Genomic DNA, 16,997 nt, shown 5'->3' with positions numbered 1-16,997 from the left:
CAGCAATTATAACTCATAAGGCACTTTAGAGGAAAAATACATGAGAGTCAGATTCTGTAAATATTATGAAATTCAGAAAGAGACAACACCTGTTGATCTTCTCCTATAAAAATCACACCCATTTGCAGGATATCTCATGTTAATTAAGCCTCTGATCAATCCCCTCTGATTACGGACCAGCATTGGGAAAGGTCTTGCTTCCAGACCAAGTACATTGCAGATGGATTACAGCTATTGTACTTACAATAAAACATGTCATTGATCTCCCTCTGGACTCAATGTGTCATTGCTCATTTTTTCATGTTTTTGCCTCATTATCAATTGAGGCTGTTCTTTGTTTCATTATGACACTATTGTTGGGTCATTTGTTTGTATTGGGTCTTGATTTGATCTGATTCTCTTTATATTCAAAAAAGATTAAGTAAGCCTGTAGATACAATGATTATATCAATATATTCGAACAAACATGGCAGGGGAAGCTGGCTGGAATTGAGGAGCTAACAACAATGAGTATAAGGAAGAAGAGATATCCTGGAATTGATGGTGTTGATGGTTGCACAACTATTTTGAATGGGATTGAACAATTAAATGTATTATATGCAATTTGTTTGTCTGCAAAATTGTTAAAAAATAAACAAAATAATTAAAGAAAAAAATTCACCTAGGAAATCTGATGAGACTGAGCCGGCTCAATAACACACCACAAAAAGTTCCTAGAAAAAAAACTCACAAGATTTCTATTGAAGCCTTTGTGTATTTGTGTGTGTGTGTGTGTGTGTGTGCGTGTGTGTGTGTAGAGATAGAGGGGAAGAGTTTGCACAAATTTCAGCTATCTTATTGTAGTAATATGGAACAGGCCTTTCTCACCCCCTGAATGCAAAATATGGTTCAAATTTTAGTTACTACAGTATATTAATTGCAAGTAATTGCATAAATCCTTTTGTCCATAGCCCACAAATTTCTACATGAAGAACTCACTGTTGTGCATCTTGATCAGAGCAAAGCACATCACTTCTGTCAAAATCCATCAGCGATTGTTTACTATAAAGTCATTGGTTCATACCCAGACAGGAAAGTATGTAGTGATGTTCTCTCATTGTCTTCCAATGATGAACCTATGTGAAATTTTACAAAAACAGATCATTGAAATAATTTATTCAATAATGATGAAAGTAAAAAAAGAAACAAAAATTAATAGCACAGAGTGCTAAACCTTAATTGAATATAGTTATAGAAATGCTACTGGCTGTCTGGATAGATATGTATCCAGAGAACTCAATGAAGGCAAAGTTATTAACATAAATGAGTATCTTATGCATATGGAACTTGGCATATAACTTTTCACCTTCCTAAGTGGTTAAAAACTCACCTGCTAGCCAAAAGAGTAACAATCCAAACCCACCGGTCACTTGACTGAAGAACTTCGTTTCTTATAAAAATTCACCTCCTTGTAAACCCTAGAAGGCCCGTTGGTGTTTTCTAAGGTTACCTTGAGTCAGAATCCACTGTCCTTGGCATTTTCGTTAGTATATATTTATGAGACTGCCCAGGAAACACAAACAGATGCATTCTCAGCTAATAACTAAATGTTGGTAGTTGCCACTAAGAGGGATTTGAGAAGAAAGGCTGACAACTTGCTAGTGATAAATCAGTCATTGAAAGCCCTATGGAACATAGTTTTACTCTGATATGTGTGGGCTTTCAACGTGACAGCATCTGTCTTGTGTGTGTGTTTGTTTTATTTATATATTTATAACTGACATACAGAACAAGGGAATGATGCATAGTTTAAAATCTGGAAAGTGTGTGTTAAGGTTGCAAATTTTCATCATACTTCTTCAATCAGAGAAACTAGATTATAAGAAGAATGTGGCATCTGGATTGGAAGATGGCTTATTCACAACCTGCGATATGCAGATTACACAATTTTGCTTGCAGAAAGTGAGGAGGACTCGAAGCACTTGCTGATGAAGATCAAGGATTACAGCCTTCCGTGTAGTATAGGCTCAATGTAAAGGAAAACAAAAGCCCTACAAAAGGACCAATAGGTAAAATCAAGATAAATGGAGAGAAGGTTGAAGTTGTCAAGGATTCTGTGTTGCCTGGATCCGCAAGCAATGCTCATGGAAGCAGTGGTAAATATATCAAAAGACGAGTTTCACAAGCTAACTCTGGGGCAGAAGACCTCTTTAGTGTATTAAAAGGCAAGGATGTTACTTTGAGGACTCAAGTGTGCCACTCAGGTATTCCAGGGTGTTTCCAATGGCCTCATTTGCATGTGAAAGTTAAATATTGAATAAGGATGTCCAAAGAAGAATTGATGCACTTAAATTATGGTGCTGGCAAAGAATTTTGAAAGTACCATAGACTGCTAAAAGGACAAAGCAAAATGACTTGAAAGAAGTATGGCCAGAGTGTTCAGTAGAGGAAAGAGTGGTGAGATTTCATCTTACTTACTTTGGACATGTTGTCAGGAGAGATCAGTCCCTGGAGAAGGCCAAAAAAAAAAACCAAAAAAACAGTAGAGGCAATGAAAAAGAAGGCCCTCAAGGAAGGGGATGGAGTGGCACAGTGGCTGTAACAATGGACCGAAGCAGAGGAACAATTGTGAGGATGGCAAACAACAGGGCAGCGTTTTCTTGTGTTGTCGTAGGATCACTATGGGTTGAAACAATACCTACCTAACATATAAGTTTAATGTTTATAAAATGAAATTTGAAAGTGTGGAGCAGTCATAATTGTGTTGCATTATAGAAACAAATCCATAGTCTGGGTATATTAGAGAAACAAATCCACAGAAACTTATATATAAGAGAGAGTTTTACACAAAGGTTAAGTGCACATCAAGAAAACATCCCAACCCAGTGCTGCCCAAGCCCACAGTCCAACATTAACCCATATGTCCGACACCAATCCACAAAGTCCTCCTCCATCTCACAAAGGACAAGGAATGACACCAACTGCAAGAGGAAAGCCAAATCAGTGAACACGTAAGCATCTCAGCGCTGGCAGGGATCTCCAAACAGCTGCTCCAGCACCCAGGGCTGCATCGGGATGGATCCAGGCACCTTCTCCTTGGGGTTGTCTTGTAGGAAGTGAGCCTTGCTAGCTGAGGCAGAGAACTGGCTAAGGCAGTTGTACCCTGGTCCGACCATCAGAAAGCAAGAGACCCAAGAACTAGAAAGGCGAGGCTTAATGAGCCATTTAACCCTGCACCCTTCAATTGACCCCACACGTGTTCATCGGACCGGTTGGCACAATAAACTACCTCAATCACTTTTCCCATTGGTTAAGTTCACTTTAATATATGTGTATACATAATTTTCACTGGTTTTGCTTCTCTTGAGTCCAAGTACATTTGGTACCAGGAGTGGTTCTAGAGGGAAACAAAATCTTAAGAATAAGTTTTCTAAATTGGTTCTGAAGTCTGATTAGTTTTCAAGTAACTAAAATTTTGCCACCCTTAGAATAAATAGCTCTCCCAATGTTAGGAAGATGATGCAGTTGACCAATGAGATGAGTTGGAAATGTTAATATCCAAAATATCAACGTAGCAGATGAAGTGTTGGTGATAAGTGAGGCTGTATGTGATAGTGTATTCAATGTTTTTGACAATGTTATCAGAATTCAAAATATAGAGAAGCTTTCCCATATCATCTGCTTGTATTGGAAGCATCCCATATTCCTGAGGAGACTTCCTTTCAATTTGTCAGAGTAAGGCTGTCATCCAAGTAAGAGTATTGCAGCCCAGCCTAATCATTTCACAGCTCATTGGTTCCGCAGAGCAAGTTCCATTATGAAAGTATTACCTTTTGCTAGATCACATCCTGAAAGGGTATTACTAGGTTTTAACTGCCAAACTACTGAGAATCCTGGCCCAATCAAGTTGACGCAAAACCTTAACAATGGTATAATAATTACAGATAATTATGAAAAGAAAATAAAGATATTAAAGATTTAACGACCTTTCACATTTCTTGTATTCTCAGAATTTGTAAGCGATATTAGATCACATTTCAGTTCTCTTTTGTTCCCTTAGTTCATAATAACTCAAGTGAATGTAATAAAGCTAAACTTTCCCTCATTCATTGACTGTGAATTATGAGTTTTTCTTTACATTGTGGGCCCCCTACAGGCCTTATAGTCATTAATATTGGAGTAGTTAAGATAGAAAGGTTACAATTTTCAAGAAATCAAATAGTAAATATTATTTATCTCATCATTATTGTGGTCTGAGATAAGTCGGCTCCTTACATCTTCCCCACATGACTACCCTGTATGTAAAGCATTTAAGAGCAATCATGACATTTTGAGATCCGCATGTAACTCAGGCCAAACCCAATTTGAAGGGTTTAATAACTCCCTCTGCAACTTGAGTTGTTTTATTCCCTGAGCAGCAGCTGGTCTTTTTTAAGCCGTGTAATTCATTGAATCAATTCATCATCAATACAGTTGTTATAAATACAGAAGTCTCAAAATCGTGAGCCTCCTTTTCCCAGAAATCAGACCTAGGATTAAACTAAGGTCATGCGGTAGCAGCGGCTACACTTTTTAAGCATTAGTTGAGCATTGGAATATTAATAGGTACATAGACATACTTTAAAATCATGGAGATCAACTCATTCACTTCATATGTGAATATTCTGGGGCATCAATTGATTCAGTAAATTGCCCAATCTTGTCAACCTAGGTCAAGATTTGAATCCACGTTTTCTGAGTCACAGATCACTGCTCTTTCTGCTACACTCATCTAATTGAGAACTGTGCTGGAGACATCCTTTTCATCTCAGGTATGTGGACACAGAGTAGACTAATGTAAATGTTCCTGGGATGGGTAAACTCAGCAAAGCAATGTGGAGTCACTGAAAGAACATGACGTCAGAACAAAACCTCATCAAGAAGGAGGTAGTTGTGTGCTAAAAACTGAGATCACTTTTCCAACCATTTATTCTGGATGTCTACTGCTAAGAGAGTTTTGAGAAGACTCTTGGTGAGTTGAATGGGGTTTTGTCATGGATTTTAGGTATGTGTCATTTCAATTAGCTTTCATTGCCCTTTGGAATCTTCTCAGATCTCTGTGGAAGTGCCCCAAATCATTCTTGTTTTCATTCTTGAGACATGTTATGCCCCATAATCTCCACTGCATTTGCTATTATCATCTTCTGCCTTTTATGTAAACTTATCGCTGATTTGTTCCACATGAACTTTGGAAATATGAAGAGTCTTCGATTACAAATTGCTTTGGTGAAAATCTATAAAGTCCAGATTTTTTTAAATGTTCCGTTTCAGATATCATTGTATTTAATAGAACCTTTCCATTTAAAATATACACAAAATGGAGGAAGTCACTGTAATCACCATGTGAAAGGTGGCCGTCTTTCAAAATGTGTAACGTTGAGGACAAGGATCATTCAGAATGCCTGCCTCATTCTGAAATGAAGAAGTAAATATGGGAGGGAATTTCATTTTTACTCTGAACAAGCTGGACTCAAAATGAGAGAGGTGGTGTTCCTCTGTAGCCATTTCCCATCCCCTTACATTCTATTGCTTTTTCCTCCACACTGAAAGAGGCCATTGTGTGCATTTCGGTTCACAATTTTATTCACACTAAATATCAATAATGAGTTCACAAACATTCCTCCCTCTAGCATCATGATGCTCCTCTTCCCTTCGAAACCTGTTGGCAGTTAGTTGTGAAGTTGATAAGGTATTTCACCAGCTGAATAACGATTCTAATCATTTAATTTGTATTCCTTTCATGAAAAATTTGAATTTTTCTTGTAAGGCAAATAGCTATGTATGAGAATTCATCTTTAATGTAATTATTTAAAGCACTTGGAAAGGTCAATGGGGAAAATATTTAAGCACTGAAAGTAGGGCAGAAATACAATAATGAGCTATCTGGGGGTTGTGAGTCGCCCCAAAAAAATTCTGTGCAGAAAATCCCACTTTGAGTTTCATCACTGTCTTCTCTCCTAGTTCTCTTCTGATTTGTAAATGTCGGAGTCCCTCCAGAAACCAAGGTGAATGGCTTGGAGCAATCAGTCGGTGGTGACTGAATTCATACTCCAGGGTCTGTCCAGTTCTTGGGAGCTCCAAATCTTCTACTTCCTTTTTTTCTCCCTCGTCTACATAGCCACTGTGCTGGGAAACCTCCTGATTGTGTGCACTGTGGCGTCCGAGTCACGCCTGCACTCACCTATGTACTTTCTGCTGGGTAACCTCTCCTTCATAGACATGTCTCTGGCCTCCTTTGCCACTCCCAAGATGATCGCAGACTTCCTCAGTGAGTACAAAGCCATTTCGTTTGAAGGCTGCATCACACAGATATTCTTTCTGCATCTCCTAGGAGGCGCTGAGATTGTCCTGCTGATCTCCATGTCCTTCGATAGATATGTCGCCATATGTAAGCCTCTGCGTTACTTAACCTTCATGAGTCGGAGGATGTGTATTGGACTCGTGGCCCTTTCCTGGATTGTGGGCATCTTCCACGCCCTGAGTCAATTAGCATTTACGGTAAATCTGCCCTTCTGTGGACCCAATGAAGTGGACAGTTTCTTTTGTGACCTTCCGTTGGTGATTAAACTCGCCTGTGTCGACACCTACATCCTGGGGGTGTTCATGATCTCAACCAGTGGCCTGATTGCCCTGGTATGCTTCATCCTCTTGGTCATCTCCTACACGGTCATCCTGGTCACTGTGCGGCAGCGCTCGTCCGGGGGCTCCTCCAAAGCACTCTCCACTTGCACTGCGCACTTCACCGTCGTGACCCTTTTCTTCGGCCCGTGCATTTTCATCTACGTGTGGCCTTTCACAAATTTCCCAATAGACAAAGTGCTCTCGGTATTTTATACCATTTTCACGCCCCTCCTGAATCCAGTGATCTACACCCTTCGAAATAAAGATGTCAAGGATTCCATGAAGAAACTGGGTAGCCGGGTCTTGAAGTCTAGCAAGACCGGGCACAAGCCTTAATTTCCCTCACACCAAGATGAAACACTTGCTCAGCTTTACCTGCTTCCTTCAATTGATTCACATAATTTCTTATTTTAGAAAAGTAATATTGGTCATCGCAGAACTCTTTCTTGAATCAACCTCGCAGTCACTCACTAAGAGATGTTCATATTTAATCAATCCGTACATGACAATTATGACAGGGCATTACCAAACCCCTACTCAGTATTTTCATTCACATTTTAGAATTGCCAACTTTTGTCAGATATAAACATTCATTTGCATATTCCTTCCTTCAAAATCTCATGCATTTTTGTTTTATTGCTTTTGTTTATTTATATTACATATTGTGTTTTAATATATATAAACATTAATTTAACCTTATTTTAGATGTATCACTTAGTGACATGTTTAAATTGTTATTCAACCATCCCAATAACTATTTCCAAATTGTTCATCCTCTTAACAGAAACTCTGCCTCCCCTAAGTAATGAGTTGCCTGTTCCTTCTCCCTCCAACCTGCCCCTGAAAATCACAGATAAGTTCAGGTCTCTATAAATGAAATATACGATATGCAAATGGATAAAGACATTTATGTGTTTTCTTTTTTTTGTTTTAAGTAGATTTTTCCTGTCTCTTGCCATATTCTCTAAGAAAGGAGGAAAAGTATGGAAACCTCAGCACCTATCATGAAAACCAAACCAAACTTACTGCCATCGAATTGATGATATGTAGCGTATTCCTAGACTGTAACTCATAAAGGAAGTAGAAACCGTGTCCTTCACTCTCAAGGAGGCTGGTGGTTTTGAACTGCTAACCTTGTAATTAGCCGCCGAACCCATATCCACTATACCACCATGGCTCCTATCCTATAAACTGCAGAACTGTGAGAAAAAATTAACTCATAATGGTGTCCATGAATGGATTTCTCTAGTTCCAAAGTCAGAATAAAATGAAAAGTTCTTGGTAAGTAAAATTATTTGTTATTTAATATTTTTGCAATCTTATCTTTAATAAGATTTATCTATCTACTCTGAGTTTCCTAGGGGAGAAATCAGCATTTAAAAATAATGGAATAAATTGCAGGAAAATTTGAATGCTCTTATAAGTCCAACAAAGCTGCAAAGGTCCAAGTGTCATGTACAAAGAAGTCTCAACCAAGCACTCGCTCCACATAAAACAACACCAAAACCCAGGAGTAAAGTAGCTTTCTCAAGGTCACCTTAGAGGCAAAATCTGTACCACTCAAATAAAAATATGGATATTAATTTTTTGGCTAAGCAGTAACGAGATAGATTTGAGCAACAATATTTGCTGGATCATTTTGGAAATCTAAAGCAAGTTTGCATATAATAAAGTTCTAAATGATCAGAGCCATTTCCCAGGATAAACAGTGTTTTATTTAAGGAATCTATAGAATACTGGCCCTATAATTTATTGGAATAAATAATTGCACTAATTTGTAGAATATATTAATTATCTAGTCAACTTCATTTATTTTGTGGATGATGAAACTGAGGAACAAGGAGTAAGTTATTTTCCCACGTTCATCAAGCTATTTGATGACAGTCTAGCCTAGAAGGCCCTCTCTTCGCTTCCTAGTTTCACCTCTCACTTCTCCAACTTATTTTAAGGCATTTTGGCCATGATCATTCTGAGAGCTGCACATCACAAAACAGTTTCTTGTATAAACTGAATTCCTGGGATTTGTAAGCACTAAAAATTAGCAAATTGCCTACAACAGAAAAAAAGCCATACTATTTGTATAATATTATTATTGCCCTAGTCTGAATATAGACAAAAATACATGTATATTTAGAATGATTGAAAATAGATTTGATGGAGTTGATAGATAGATTAATAAGTGAATAGGTAGGAATATAGATGTATAAGTGAGTGGATGTTAAATGGATATATGGTAATATAAGTAGACAGATAAAACAATATTGACTGTTCATATCTAAATGAATATAATTTAGAATAGTGACTCAATAGTTCATGTGTATGTATATTTAACCTGTACCAACTATAAAATACAATTTGTTTACTTTTGAATAATTATTTGAAAAGTTACTAGAATTGAAAATGCATACTCTTAAATACATTTTTCACGATGAAGAACAACCACTAGGTATTAAAAATGTGTTCAGTCACCACTGGGACTATCTGATAATGAATTAAGGACAGTGAACATATAATAAAAGGATCTTTGACTTTTTATGAGTCTCTAAATATTATAAAACTGCCCCACCTCCATCACCTACTGAACCTTGTTAGTAAGAGGAATCCTTGCATTGAGCTGGAAATATTTCAGTCTGACCAATAGCATATGGCTGGTTGATGAAGAGGAGAAGGAGAACATTATGGTTCTTGTTCTGTTTTACTACATTTTAGGTTATCAATCATATGCTACATTATATTCTCCGCATATACGACCTTTGGACTTATAGCTAAATAAGTGTCAGGGGTTCAGTTGGACTTGAATTTGTTCTAAAATAAGGGAAAGTTTCAGGAATACAATATAGAAAGTTAACTCTAAAGAAAAAGTCTAACTATTTGGAAGCATCAAACAAACAAAAGTTGAGAAAAGGACTATTCCAGAATGTTAGTCTGGGTTGACTAGAGAAATAAATCCAGAGACACTCATATGTGTATAAGAAATATTTTATATCAAAGAGTAATTGTATGCTAAGAAAACATCTCAATCCAGTCCAGGTCAAGTCCATAAGTCCATACTCGTCCATAAGTTAATAATAGTCCATAAATCACTCTTCAGACTCCTGCAGTCACATACACTGATACAGAAGGCAGGAAGGTCTCAGGCTCATGGTGCACAGTCTTCTGGATCCAATAGTGGTGGATGCATCCCCAGGGCTCTGGCTGCCATAAGTGTGACTACATGTGGCTTGTCCACAGGAAGGTGAAGCAGGGAGAGTGTGGTCCACCTACCAGGAGAAAAAGATAGGAAGTTTCCAGAATCCTCATGATTAGGCCATCCCCCAAGGAGGTACCATCAGGTCGTAAGCTGTCTGACAGACTAGACTCCACCCTTTCATTCTTTTATCAAGTTGACACGAGATTCTGTCACTACCACACAGACTATATTGTAAGCCCCCATCGCACAGTGGTTAATGTTGGTCTACTAACTTTTTGCAGTTACAAGTCTTAGGAATTCAGTTAGCTAATAGCTCCATGCCACCATTTAGTCATATTTCTCCTTCAGGAGAAAATTTCCCATGTTACTCAAATAATTACTTTCCTCTGCTCCTCTCATAAGCAAAAAATGAGTAAGTGATGTAGCCTCTGATGCTGTATTTAAAAATTCATGAAGCTTTATTACAATAAACTGACAAAGAAATGGTTTGGCATGCCATTATTTCTGCTCAGTTAGAAATTTGCTCATCTCTATTTCCAGAACATATATTTTTTAATTATGTTACAATTTTTGTTTTAAAAAATACCAGTGCCAAGGAGGTAAGTGCAAACCCAAGCTTAAACTTTGTCCAAGAGCCATGGTCTCAGGGGTTTTGATCACTCTTTATCTGACCAATAAGCCCGGACCTTTGTAAGATGGTTAGTTTCGTTCCACCCTACTTTATCCAGGATATTCTAATGTGATTTCTTTCCGAGAAGTTGGTAGTTCCATCTTGGCTCTTCTGATCTCAAGGCTGTGAAGGTTGAGGTTCACGTGGTTCACTGGTCGTTTGAACTGTTTCCATGTTTCTTTCATTTTCTTCCCTCTTTGCTCCAGACATGGTGCAAATTATTCTAACTTATATGGCTGCTCATGGACTTTTAAAACACACTTCATCATCAATGTGGAGCCCTGGTGATGGAATGGTAATTATACATTGGGCTGCTAGCCACAAGGTTAGCAGTTCAAAACCACCAGCTGCTCCTTGTGAGAATTATGAAGCTCTCTATTCCCATCAAGAATTACAATCTTGGAAATCCACAGAGGACAGTTTTACTCTGTCCTATAGGGCCGATATGAGTTGGAATTGACTCAATGGTGGTGTGCTTGAGTTTGAAATGCCAAAGTAAATGGATGTAGAGCATTTTCCTTGTGAACTATATTGTGCTAATTGAACTTTGTGTCTCCCAAGACTATGATTCAGAGACCTCATACCCAAGTGCTCATTCTTTCAAGGTGTTGTTTATGGTTAAAAAGTTTTCATAACATTTCCCTCTGTATGCGCTATTATATTTATGGATCTGCAGGAAAGGCAAATACATATGTATTTATATCCTCTGTTAAAACTATACATATTCATGTGTGTAGTCCCATTCTTCTTCCCAGACCAGTTCAGCTTGCATGTCTGTCTACGTCACTGGTAGATTATTGTTATTACTGTTATTTCAGGACCGTGTGCATTCAAAATCAAATGGGCAGCATTTTCCCAGGGCAAAATCAGAAGGCATGAAGAGGTAAGAAAGAAGGAGGAATAAAGATGGAAAACTTAGGGTAAAATTGAAATAAGCGGTATTGCATTGTGGGGGTTGTAATCAATAACCTGAAACAAAATGGATATGAATAGCTGAATGGTAAATGGATGTGCTCTGTGCGTTTTCATTCAATTCACACAAAAAAAGGAAAAAATAAGCCATAAAAACACCAATGATTTTACACACAACACAAGTACGATTTTATTATATCGCCCTTCAAGTTTGTCAAGGCTTATCTCTTCAAAAAATCTTCTTTATTTCTTGTATTGATTTCTTTTGAATTATTCTTCACAGTTGTCATTGTTTTCCATTTGTTTGTTAATTTCTCCTGTGTTAATTTTTTAGTACCTGACACAGTACTTGACTTGGACATAATTAGAAGTGGCAACTTGCTGTACTTTCTAAATCAAATATCGTCTTAATAATAAACATACTGTCTGTACACTTTTCTTTGACATTCCACAGCTCATAGTAAACTATCATAGAAATTTTAGACACATTTCTTTAGAGAGAATTTCAAAGATAATAAAATGACCTTGTCACATTTCACTATTAACTGTAGTGGTTGATACTATGTCAACTAGACACTCCTGGCTAGGGGTGGAGTTCACCCTGTCATTCGGGTAACCGCCTGGTGATATCTTGTTTGGAGTGTGGCCTTTTTAAAAGTGGGAAGCTGGGAACTTTGCTTCTCTCTCTGTCCTTTCTCCTTCCTGCTTTCTGGGGTCCATGCTTGCCTCCAGGATCATCCCATGGGGCCCACTTGACATTGAGAGCTGTCGGTAACCTGCCATGTCCCCATTCACTGAGATCCGCTGGACTCAGCACCTAGCCTGTGATCTTCCTGCATTTTGCTTCTCAATTCTTAATTATAGAGCACCAGTTACATGAGTCTGAGAAGAGCTCTTATGTGCATCTGATTTATGGACTCAAGTTGGCCTGGACTGAGATGCCTTCTTGATACAATATTACTTCTTGATATAAAACTCTTATACGTATGTGAGTGCCACTGGCTTGTTTCGCTACACAATTCAGCTTATGCAACGATGTGCAAAACTCTGATTTGATTGGCTCCTCCTGGGATCTTTTAAGCTGTAATATTCTAAGGTCCTGCTTCTCTGATTCCAAATCCAAGTTGTCCTATGGTAGTTCACGTATAAAACTTCCAAAAGCCAGATTGCTAGCAGTAGAATTGAGATCAGGAATAAGTCATTGGGAGTACAAGGGAACGGTGGTGATGAGATTAGGGAAAAGGAAGCTGTGATTTGCACTGGTGTCTAAAAGACGATAACAAATAAAACAAGTGAGATGCAGCCACATGTTGCACCAATGCTCCCCCAAACCAAAAGAAGCCCCAAACTCACTACCATGGGGTTGGTTCCAATCCATAGTGACCTTTAGGATAGGGTAGAATTGCTCATGAGGGTTTGTGAGACTGTAAATCTTTACGGGAGTAGAAAGTCTTCTTTTCCTTCCATAGAGGGTCTAGTGATTTTGAACTGCTGACCTTGTGATTATCAGCTCAACACATAATGACTATGCCACCAGGCCTCCCCAATGGTTCTCAGAAACCGAGAAACCATACTGAAATAATTTTATAGAAAAAGAGAGAGACAGAGATTTCCTCTAGTTTTCATTTCTATCTCTGTTCTAAGAATCCTCTGTGGGAGGTGGAGTCAAGGGAACCCAGAACTTGGCGCACTCTGCCCCTCTCTCCCCTCTCCTGAAGACTCAGAGACTTTCAACTGTGAACAGAGGCTTGGGGACACTTGTGGAATGCCAATGCTGGGCAGCTGGGGCCCAATTTATACTCCCCCAATAGTATGTACCCTGGAGGTGCTAACCCTGCCCATCCACCACCTGTGAACCCTGCCTGCCTTCCAGGCCCCTTTCACACTGCCCTGGGAGTGCCCCAGGGGAACCAGCTACCACAACTAGGGTATCTAGGATGCCAAGCCCCAAGGCCCTACCCACCTCGTGGTCCCTACCCTCCTCCATACCCACCACCTGTTTCTGGGCTGCCTCCTATGGATCCCTTGGCTCCTGGCGTGGAAGGACCAGAAATGATGATGGACAAGAAGATTCTGAAGAAAATGAAGACAACCCATAAAAATATGCAGAAGAAACAGAAGCAAGGCAAGAGGATGGAGGACACGGAGGATGAAGTCGTCTAGGAAGAATCCGACCCCAGCCCTCGAGTGAAAGAGATGCAAGAGGAGGAGGAGGAAAAGAAGGAGCCTCCTGGTCCTGTGGTGGTTGATTCCCTCCCCACCATGGACATGATGGCTGCATCCTTCAAGAGATCCCACAAAAAAGAAAGAAGGGCCTGACATCCAGCACTTGTCCCCCCTCCAGATGAAACTGCTGACCCAGTGGCCGAAAACGTGTTAGCAAACACTGGCAATCCAGTAACCCCAATAAAACCGTTTCTGGCCATAGTTGCCATTGATACTGCAGCTTCTGGGCCTCCTGTATTACTAAACAAGGGGCCGCCAGACAGAGCACAGTCACGTTGCACCTGCAGCCCATAAACAGCAGAAGGGGGAGGGGTGGGAAACTGAGGACCTGGAGGGAAGTACACAGGGCCTGCTCCCAGCACTTGTGACCACGGGGCTTGGCACGTCAGCCCTAGTGAGAGACACGCCTCCACAGTCCCAGATATGGAAAGCACTTCAATGCACATATTCCAGGACGGATGTTTCTCCACCGCACATCTTCCCCCAGAAATGCTAATAGAAAGCTGTCTCCTACAGGTGCCTGGCTCCTCCCTCCCCACATGTGCAGCTCAAAGAAGCTCATTTCTAAGAGCATTCACTTGCTTTGTCCTTTATTCTAGAGGAACAATACACACCTCTTATCTCTTGCATGCCTGGTACTCCCTTTGAAGTATACCTGTTGAGGTTTTGGTTTGTTCAAGATGAGCACATTGCCCGTTTGATTGATGTGTATGTATAACGAGAGGCTTGCAGGCCCCAAGAACTATAAATACCTGTTGGTGACTAAACCCTGGACTCTTGCACCACTTCTCTCTTCCCAAATGAGATCAGTCGCCTACGCTCTGCTGTCTGTCTGCAATTTCTTTTTAACTGTGCATGTTGTTCTGCAGGATCATTCAGCTGTGGAGCTCGACCTCACCAACAGACTCACCTTTCTCCTGCTGAATAAATGATGAGTTAAAAAACAAAAAGAATCCCCTGTGACTGTTCGATTTCTAGCAAAAAGAAAGACAAGCCTATCAAAAGAGACAAGTTACATATCCCATGTCACAACAGTAAGAAGTGTGGTAGACTAGGAAACCAAGAAGACTCCATAGTTCAGTGAGTTCAGAGCCTATGGGAAAGGCATCTTAGTTTTATACCTTTAAATTATCCTAGAGCCAGGATTATCATTTTGATCTTCTGTAGACTCCGATGCACTCTACTTAGTAACTACTGTCCTCCCACCCACCCCTCTATTATGGATAGAGGGAGATCACTGGAGGCTTATCTCCTATATAGATCCCTTGAACCTTGGTACAAAGACTAATGAGCCTTGCTCTTTCCCTGCCATGAATAGCCTTCGACAAAGTGGATTTTCCCACTTTGGGCTCTGATACCTCAAAGCTTAATGAAGAGTATGCACGGCATACATGCTTTCGTTCACCGTGTTCCTGTAACATGTACATGTATAGGAATGTATAGGACTACTGCATGTACGTGCACACTCCCACTACATCTACAGCAACAAAAACACTACATCACTCACGAGATAATACAATTTTTTGTCACAGACTTTCTGCCCAAGTACAAACATTTTCCAGGGCTCACTATGAATTATCTCTGGTGTCACCAGAACTAGAGTGTTTCTCAATAATTACAGTAACTTCTCTTATCTCACAAAAAGGAAACGAGGGCATTTTAAATAATTGTTATACTTTTTCTTTGGTAGTAGAATCAATATGCATTTGGGGACTAATCAGGAAGACTATTTCGTGAATTACATTGGGAGCAGGGAGTGAATGGAACCCTAATTATGCATTAATATCTCAGAATCTATTCTGCCAATATCCTTTTTCTTCCCTTGATTATTGTCTCTTATATCTTCTTTTCAAATATATCTTTTGATCGTCCTTTGTTGATGACAATCATATGAGTAAATCACCCTCAGTGTAGTGACTGAAGAGTCCTGGGAGACTTGTGCGATATTGAGATAGATTACATGTTGAACTGTACATGTATAAACTGGAGAATTAGCGTAATTCTGGTTTCATATTCTCAACACCAAAATATAAATAAATAAAAAGAATGGTTGGCATATTGTGCCAATGCAGAAATCTAAACTAGGCACAATGAGTGAGAGCTCAGAGGGGACAGTTTGGGTCTTAACCAAGTCCCTGGGAAAGGACTGTACCACCAGAGCTGCCCAAGTGATATCACCTACCAACTGCCAGCTTCGGGGATGAACTATCTTTCTAGATGCTGTCCTTTCAAATGTCTAATTTTAACCATTTCCTGAATAGGACGTTCTTCCTTTTCTCTGAATAGAGAGCTCCATTATATTTTCATATTTCTCGACAAAATCTCTCTACTGTAGAACTTTGTTTATTGATGTATAATGTCAACAAATAACAAGTGTTGCCATTCAAAGGAGCTCCATGGCATAGAGAGTGGTTAACTGCTTGACTACAAACTAAAAGGCCTGAGGTTCAAACCATTTGAAATGGTTCATTCCTGGCCAATGTACTCCACATGTGGCATAAAAACCATATTTCTTGCTAGTGGGGTTTTGACCTCAGAAGGAAAAAGACAGAAATCCCCTGCTCAGAGATGGCAGGAACTATGCCATTTGGAATGCGTGCCAGCTGGCATCTTTGAGCCAATCATCCAGCACTGCCTCGCTCTTACTTGAGTAAAAACCCCATTGCCTGGGAAGGTGGGTGAGGGGAGGCGCCGGGCAGTGTAAGATAAGATAAAATAATAATTTATAAACTAGTAAGGGTTCAGGTGGGAGGGAGAAGTGGGGAGGGAGGAGGTGGGAAAGGAAAACGAGCTGATTCCAGGAACCCAAGTGGAAGGCGAAATTTGAGAATGACGAGGGCAATAAGGGTGCTTTATTCATTTGATGTATGTATGGCTTGTGATAAGAGTTGTATGAGCCCCAATAAAAAGACTTATTAAATTTAAAAATCCCATTGTCAATGGATTAGATATGCAACACATACATGCTGTCAGTCATGAGTGTATTGTTTAAAATCAGGTTTAAAGGTTAGTTTGAAGCCGCCAATTACTCAATAGATAAAGAAATGGAGAAACTCCCCCTATGAAGATGACAGGTTTGGGGTAGCTCTACTCTGACTGCAGGGTCACTGTGCATCAGAACCCACTCAAAGGCAGTAGGCTTGATTTTTTTTTTCAGTTATCACCGTTTGTTTCCAGATAATGCCCTTTTTGTAAACCTCATTTGATAACAATGTTAAAGTACTCCATTAAAATCTTTTGGCTGGGTAAAAGCATTTAAAGACAGCCAAACCTACCTAATGTGTCTTCTTTCAACAATGCATATTTTATTTTAATATATCTGTGATACAATAAGACACGGATCTACTGATTATGTATTTA

General features: G+C 39.5%; 1 protein-coding gene across 1 annotated transcript; it reads left to right on the top strand.

Moving 5' to 3' along the window:
• Window positions 1-6,027: 6,027 nt before the first annotated feature.
• On the top strand, window positions 6,028-6,975 carry LOC142425570 (olfactory receptor 4K3-like). The gene has a single exon (XM_075530837.1). The coding sequence runs from the start codon at window positions 6,028-6,030 to the stop codon at window positions 6,973-6,975; it is 948 nt and encodes a 315-aa protein (XP_075386952.1).
• The last annotated feature ends 10,022 nt before the right edge of the window (window positions 6,976-16,997 follow it).

This window comes from Tenrec ecaudatus, chromosome 14 (assembly GCF_050624435.1).
Source record: "Tenrec ecaudatus isolate mTenEca1 chromosome 14, mTenEca1.hap1, whole genome shotgun sequence".
Lineage (NCBI taxonomy): Eukaryota > Metazoa > Chordata > Mammalia > Afrosoricida > Tenrecidae > Tenrec > Tenrec ecaudatus.
Note: the sequence above shows the minus strand (reverse complement) of the source record. Positions and strands in the feature narration are given on the sequence as shown.